At 33.7% G+C, this 7,446-nt stretch overlaps 1 protein-coding gene across 1 annotated transcript; it reads right to left on the bottom strand.

The window, feature by feature from the left end:
- Window positions 1-1,161: 1,161 nt before the first annotated feature.
- LOC120349951 (predicted GPI-anchored protein 58) lies at window positions 1,162-6,095 on the bottom strand. Its single transcript, XM_039421541.1, has 3 exons — window positions 5,876-6,095; window positions 3,516-3,728; window positions 1,162-1,471 (listed from the first exon to the last, which is right to left on the bottom strand). Exons 1-3 carry the CDS (start codon window positions 5,879-5,881, stop codon window positions 1,238-1,240), a joined length of 453 nt encoding a protein of 150 aa, XP_039277475.1. The 5' UTR covers window positions 5,882-6,095; the 3' UTR covers window positions 1,162-1,237.
- Between the last annotated feature and the right edge of the window lie 1,351 nt (window positions 6,096-7,446).

Below are 7,446 nucleotides of genomic sequence, written 5' to 3'. Positions count from 1 at the left end.
TTTTTACTTGTATTTAGCACAAGAAAATGTTGTAACCAGAAATTTGTTCTTGACTTATTCCATGTTGTACCTTATTAAGCAGCTTAAGTTAATATTAAAAATCAGAACTCTACAACTTAAAATCACAAAATCAAAACATTTTGTTTTGTAAGCACACTCCCTTGTTTCATGTTTCTATTAACTGACCAATAATAGGCTACTTGTGCAAAATAGCAATGTATGAGCAATAAATTCTTGATTTTTGTATTGATGTTTGCTGATGATGCCCACGTTAGCTTTGATTTATGGGTAGAGGAATGAGCGTTGGTTATATTGATGATATTATGATGATACTTCAATGTCATCGGCGGGATTCAAACCCACGAACCAGGAGATGCTAGCAGTCTGATGTTCAAACGCTTAAGTTTGATTTTATTACAAAATTGAAATTTCAATATATTTTCCATCAAGTTTTAACACTGGTAATGAGGACTTGCAGATAAAATGATAAGATAATACATTATTGAAGATTTATATTCTTTAAATTTCCTTCTGCTATTTAGTTCTTCGGACAATATTTGCTGTAGCAGAAGTTCTAAGTTATTTGATATTTGAAATATAGATTATACAGATAAAATAAAAATTATATAGGCCTACTTATAGTATTATCTGTACCTACTTGTTAATCTTTGTAAAAAATGTATTATTACCTTGAAACAGTTCACACTTTGAATATTAAATAATCATTTTAGATTTGAATCTCAGATATTCGAAATATTCTAGCATTATTGATAAATATTCTAGCTCTATTCTGATTGTGGGATGAACCCAATGTACGGACCTAGAATACATTCTAGGTACATAGATGAAACTAAGTTAGATAGATTAACCAACCTTTTGTTCTATCAATGGTTGCATGAAAAACACTCTTGTCGTAGACTTGCTGGATTCTAGTTATTTTTAACAAGTGAGTCTGAGATTTAAAATATTTGGAAAAACTCAATATATGAAAACTGGATATACTTCGATTATTATTGTTGTTATCAATTCTCATTGAATATTCGCTGGGAATGAAATAGTAAGGACCGAACCTGTTTTTTCATTCCCAATTTATCCTCTATGCAATTATATTATATTATATTCTTGTCATTGGTGATGAGTTAGTAAATAATTGGAAGCATATTTTTGTATGAAATTAAGTTTTATTGGTGAGCAAGATGAGGAACATTGAGAGTGTGGGTGGGGGGTGGGAGGTTGCTTAGGCAGCGGCTTCTACAGAGACCGATTCAGACTCATCGGAGCTGGGTGCTGCCTCCTCAGCTGCGGGAGCGGGGGCTGGGGCAGGGGCGGCTTCTGGGGCAGTGGGGGCGGCTGGAACAGGGGCGGCAGGAAGGGGCAGGAGTGGGCTGCCTGGGATGATAGCTGGGGCAGCAAATACGGGCGCTGACGGAGCATAGTAGGCCGGCAGAGCGGCAGGAGCTACGACTGGTACCTGCAACAAAAATTAACAATCATTCACAATACCTGATTGTTATGATAAATATTGAGTTTAAAACTCGTATCCATAAAAGAATTGACAATTGAAGCACAAAGTGTTTCGGTTCTTAGGCCTACTCAAAATTTTCTCCAAATGAGTAAATATTTTCTATTTTAGAAATAACTGATTGGTATAATTATGGTAATCGAAATATCTAAGTTGAAAAATATGGTTTGTATAAATATTTTTGTACTGAAAATGTTGTGAAAGTGAACTAACTCGGACTTTTCACAATTTTGAGAGATCTAATACAAGATATCCTCAGTTCTTCTCTTCTAAGTACTTTAAAAAAAAATACTAATTAAATGTGATGTGTAACATTGTGATAATGGTTTGAAGTTCTGCAATGGTTTTCATTTTTCAATTAGAGTTGTAATTGTAATTTATACAAATAGCATTTTTCTACATTACGTCATCAATATGTAACGCCATATAACAACAAGTATATACAATTAGTTATTTGTATATCTAGAGTGAAAAGTACGACTTTTTCTCCCCGTGGGAAAAAGTTTGAAGCCCGAGGCGAAGCCGAGGGCAGCAATTTTCCTGAGGGAGAAAAAGTATTTTTCGCTCGTGATGTACACAACATTTTCCTCCATGTACATTTTTTTATAGAAACTGCAAATAAAATCATTCTGATAACTTACGTATTGGTAACAATGATTCCTAACAACATAACCTAAATCTAAAACCTAGAAACCAGTCGTCTGATTGGCACTGCCGATTGCGCTATTTATCGGCAAAAATTGTAACAATTATATCAGCTGAGCAGCTACCAAAAATGGCTGACTCCAGATCACGCGGTTCAGATTTGAATTGCAGATCAAAAATATTTGTTGGCTGGTATTTTGAATAGAATAAAATATTTTAAAAATTGTATAAATTTTTATCGTCTACTAATATTAAGAATATAATAATTATCATACAAACATATATTTCATGAGTTAATCAAATTTCTGGTTGTGGTATTGAATTCAGTTGACTCAATGACAGACACCTCTATTATGCTTTCTCATCTGAGCTTAGACCTTCTAACCTATTACAATGTAAGTTTCAAAATAGAGATGCTCCCCATGTTATTTAAATGGAGTCACTTTTACTCCCTAGGGAGTTTTTCTGTTTTTTACTACCGAGAGCGAAAAAGTGACACTTAAGTATTAGGTTTCAGGGAGTAAAGTAAGTACTTTAGACAGTAGGTGGAGGAAAAAACATTTTTCTATACAACTAGGCCTATGAGTGAATAAAAAAATCAACATCTCATTGCTGTAATGGAATGCTACATGATAGTTTAAGGAAAATAAGTTAATCCGAGTACATAAACGAACTTTTTTCAATAACGTATTGTACTCTTGAGGCCAAGCCACACGAGGCGTCTTTTCAGTCGGCACGACTGGACGACAGGAATCTCTCTGATTGGCTGGACAAAAAGCTCTAAAGTAGATACGATTAGATATCCAACTAGATATGCCAAACGATTTAGCCAATCGGAGAGCTTCCTGTTCTGTCATGCCGACTGGAAAAAACGCCTTGTCTGGCTTGGCCCTTTTGTTGGCGCTTCACTCTCGCCGAGCTCGTACGAATGACGATGCACGCGAGAGAGTGTGGATGGCTACTTCGCTTCCACGCACTTTCTGGTCTCTCAGTGTAGGCCTTTACGGCAAGAGCAATGCGAGCCATTCGCATTAGGCTGGCCACTAACGGTAGAACATGCTTGATATACACAGTTGGAATACATTGTTGTGTCATCCCAGCTGTAATCACAGCGAAAGGCTTCGAGCAAAGTCTTTTGAGGTGGGGTTTTTGTATTTCCAATTTTTTTTCGTTAATTTTTCTTCTCTGCTCTATTTAAGGTTGAATTATTTTTCTATCATTATAATATGTAATTTCCTAGTGGTTTATTAATTGTTATTGGTTATTTATTTTATGTTAAAAGCATATCGCTGATGGCATGATCTACTGTTTGTGACCAGCCTTAACGGATGAGGCATTGAATGGTTACCTGAATAGGTACATGGTTGTAGGAGACAGCGACGGGAGTGGGCACGTGTGAGATGACGGGGCTGACGGCCGCATAGGCTGGGGCCTCCACGTGGCTGTAGGCGAAGTTGCCGCCCAGACGGTCCGACTGGATGACAGCGCTGTCCAGACTGGGTGTGCGAACCAGCACTGCGGCCGAAGCCACCGACACCATCAGACACACTGCCACGATTACCTGAATTCATACGCAATCAGTTAGCACAAAGTATCATCGTATACATTTTGCGAGAAGATTGCAGTAAAAATTCTCAATATATTCAATGTTATACGTTTTTTTAGAAACATTTTTCTAGATGGTAAAATCTAAAAATTAGTACAGTTATTGAATTATATCAATCTTAATTGTCCAAATAATGGGATGAATACCCGGAACCAGTCGTGTCATCAAAGAAAGAGTAATAGTTCTTATGATTCTATATAAAGAATGACCATATTCAATTATTCCATAAAACCAGTATACAAAGCAAATAGGCTAATGGTATTAAGTAGGATAAGTTAATTTATACATTTGTTTCAACAATATAAATCTATATGTGACGGGGTGAATTGTGTTGAAATTAGTGCAGCAAATACATTTCTTATTCATTTTTGTATTCCTCGTGATACTCCTCGTTCGGTATATTGTGAAAAATAGGTACCGTGTATGTGAAATATAAGCCATCATTTGGCATATTTACAATATTTTTCAATCACTATAATACTAAAGGTTGATAGGTTGGCTATAGCGAGAGCGCCATAATACTCCTACTAAAAAATTAATATATAAGGTTTCAAGTGTTTCTTTGTAATTTTTTCAAAATAAATTTGTGATATAAGACAGAGACAGTATCCTAGTGTTTTCATACTTCTATCATTTTTATGTAATGTACAATAACTATTTAATTACCGTATTTATTCATGTATATTTTGAATTGATGAAACAAGCTGAAAAAACAGAAATTTAAATAAAAAAATATAAGAAATGTAATTATAAAATGATGCGAATCACGTACCATATGAATAAATAAGCGTCAAATCTATATTGATTAAAGTTCTGGAACGAGATAACTCTTCAATGCTGTGAGAATATGAGGTAGCACTCAATACTCATTATTGTTATTTGTTAGGTAGAAAGTAAATTCGTACGGTATCGCTTTGTTAGTGGGGAATCCCTTTTGGGAAAGATCAACCGCGCCTGAATTTAAGCCGACAATGGGCCTCACGAGTGTGTAGGTCGTACTTTATCATCAGTTACGTAGGTTCTGAAAATTCTACTTGAAAACTTTATCATTGCTTCTTTATTTTTTGTAGTGCTAAAAATAAATATAATATTTATTTATTGATATACATATACATATAAAGGCTCACAGACAATACCATGAAGAGCCTTTTTTACACAATTAATAGATAACCATACTACATAATAATAAAAACTTAAAAGATGAAAAATATTATGGAAAAAAATAAAGAAGAGAATAAGATAAAAAGTAAATCAAAAATTGAAATAATAATAAAGATAAAGAAAACAAAAAGAGTTTCAACCAGAGCTCATAACATTTCATGACTCAAACGAGCTACAAGATAAATTCATTTCACAATTTTTCTTAAAGACATTAAATGAGTTCGAAAACGGATCTATATGTTCATTCAAAGTATTATATAATCTTAGACTTTTAATAAGGAATGAATTATAGTGATGAGTAGTTCTCACAAAAGGGATGTTGAACAATATATTTTTTCTAGGCCTAGCATAAGGTACATTGAAATTCAATAAATTTATGAATGATGAATATGAACTTTATGATTTAAAATGTTGAATAATAGCAATAGAGCATTTACAGATCTGCGTAATTCTAGAGAGTGCACTTTAAATATCGATCTTAACTCACTAGTTGGAAAATTAAAGGGACAAAAGCAATTAAATTTTTTTATGTATAAATGTCTCAGAATTCTATTTTGAATTTTTTCAATTTCATGAATGTCTGTCACATTATAAGGCCCCCAAACTACTGCAGCATATTCAAGTTTACTGCGAACTAGTGCATTGAATATTCTTACATAAAAAAAACTACTTGAATATACGGTACATAACATCTTTGAAATACAACATTCTCACATCTCATAGAAAAAAATATTGTAATCTGTGGGTTTCTATTGAAACAAAAAGTATGAGGTGTTCATGGGGTATATATCCAGTTGTATTTAAAAAATGAAGAAAATGAAACCCTTTAAAACTGTCAAATTGAGAGAGAAAGTATGATACTCTTCACATGTACCGTACTGTAAAAGTAGAGGTGCAAACTTGAGTAGGGTATGAATGAATGATAAATGTGAGTAACTGACCTTCATGTCGGATGGCAAAGTTGTTGTAACTGAGCTCGGTGAAGACTGATCTACGACTGTCGACTGTCGAGTTTGTGCAGGACAGCGTCTGCCAGCCGGCTTTATAGTCGTGGGGACCGCGCCCAAAGTCAAGGCCTCAGCTCGTCGATTCTTCCTCAACCGAACTTCACACGCTCGTAACACTCATCTCGAATTTCTTCGAGACCAAAATATCAACCCAGTAAGCTATTCAATAGTTGCAAAACAATTTGGGTTCTGAGTTATTTATAATCTTTAACAGGTAAGAATCAAAATGAGTTTCTAACTTCAAAACAAAAACTTAAGTATGACGTACATTCAAAAACAAAATTATTGATCAAAACTAGGGATGAAATCGAATTTCTTTATTCATAAGTTATATTAATGTAGAACGTAGGTGAAACTAAATCAAATAAATTAATAAGAAATTTGAAATGCTATACATTTAAAAATTTGGTGAAGATAAAGATTATGAAAAGGATCAAAACAAGAAAAGTACAAAGGATAATGATAGTGATTAAATCTGACATAAATGAAGAATAACAAGAAAATGTAGGCAAGAATATTGGAAGTTATAATAGTAATGAGTAGAATAATACAGTAGGCTACTATAAATAAAAAAAAAAAACGGTATAGAATAATATTAGCGATTCATTTATCATGATAGGGCTATTTGAAAGTTTAAGCACAGAGGAAAGAAGCACTACTACTGGTATGCTTATTCCGTGGTTTAAGCCTAGAAAGGTAAACATGAGTAAATTTTACTCACACAGCATTTAACAAGCAAATATTTTTTATAATGAAATATCTGGGTAGCCTACCTCCTACCAAAGCTAAGGTCCCCCTAACAGTTCTGCTTGAGACAACATCAATAAATAAATCAAATTTGACTGCAACAGCAAATTTACAGTGATGAAACTAAGAACTAGTGGGTAAATTTTCCTCATAGTTTCCCTTACACGTAATTTTTTTAAAGTACCTAATATTTATTCAATGGATGGTTACCATTAAACGCTCTGCTCATTGAGTAATAATATTAATAACAAATTGTTAAAAGTTTTTTATGTAATAATTATCAGTTTTTCTATTTGGTTTTCAACACAGTTGGCAAAGTTCATCAGAATAAATAGCTTTTAGAATATTCTTCAACTGCATTAGATTTTTATACTTTAGACCAAATTCTAGATCATTATTATACAATCCTAGACTCATTGAATGATAGATTTAGAATATTAAATCAGCAATACCTGAAATGAATAAATAAATACCTTCAATATTTATGGAAGAAGCTTTTGAAAAGGAGATTGTGGATGTTCAAACTGAAGACGTAGCTACACTTTGTGGTTTCATGAATTTATTCTCTTATTAGTATATTATTGTTCAAGAGTGATTGTATATTGTTTAATAAATATATAAATAATGCCACTTCCACATTCTGTCCAAGTGCATACAAATATGTCGACGAGCGCGAGAGTGAGGATGGCTTCTATTGTTCTATGCCACCGCACGCCTTCACTCCACCCGTTTAGATGATGTGTACAGCGAGCCGCTTG

The sequence above is a fragment of the Nilaparvata lugens genome, chromosome 2 (genome assembly GCF_014356525.2).
Source record: "Nilaparvata lugens isolate BPH chromosome 2, ASM1435652v1, whole genome shotgun sequence".
NCBI classification, from domain to species: domain Eukaryota; kingdom Metazoa; phylum Arthropoda; class Insecta; order Hemiptera; family Delphacidae; genus Nilaparvata; species Nilaparvata lugens.
The sequence above is the reverse complement of the archived record's forward strand: the minus strand, read 5'-3'. Positions and strand labels throughout refer to the sequence as shown.

Excerpts from the sequence above, each read along its gene's own strand:
- LOC120349951 (XM_039421541.1), bottom strand. Across the intron at positions 1,472-3,515 it reads ACAACCATGTACCTATTCAG|GTACCAGTCGTAGCTCCTGC; the intron begins GTAACCATTCAA and ends TTTTTGTTGCAG.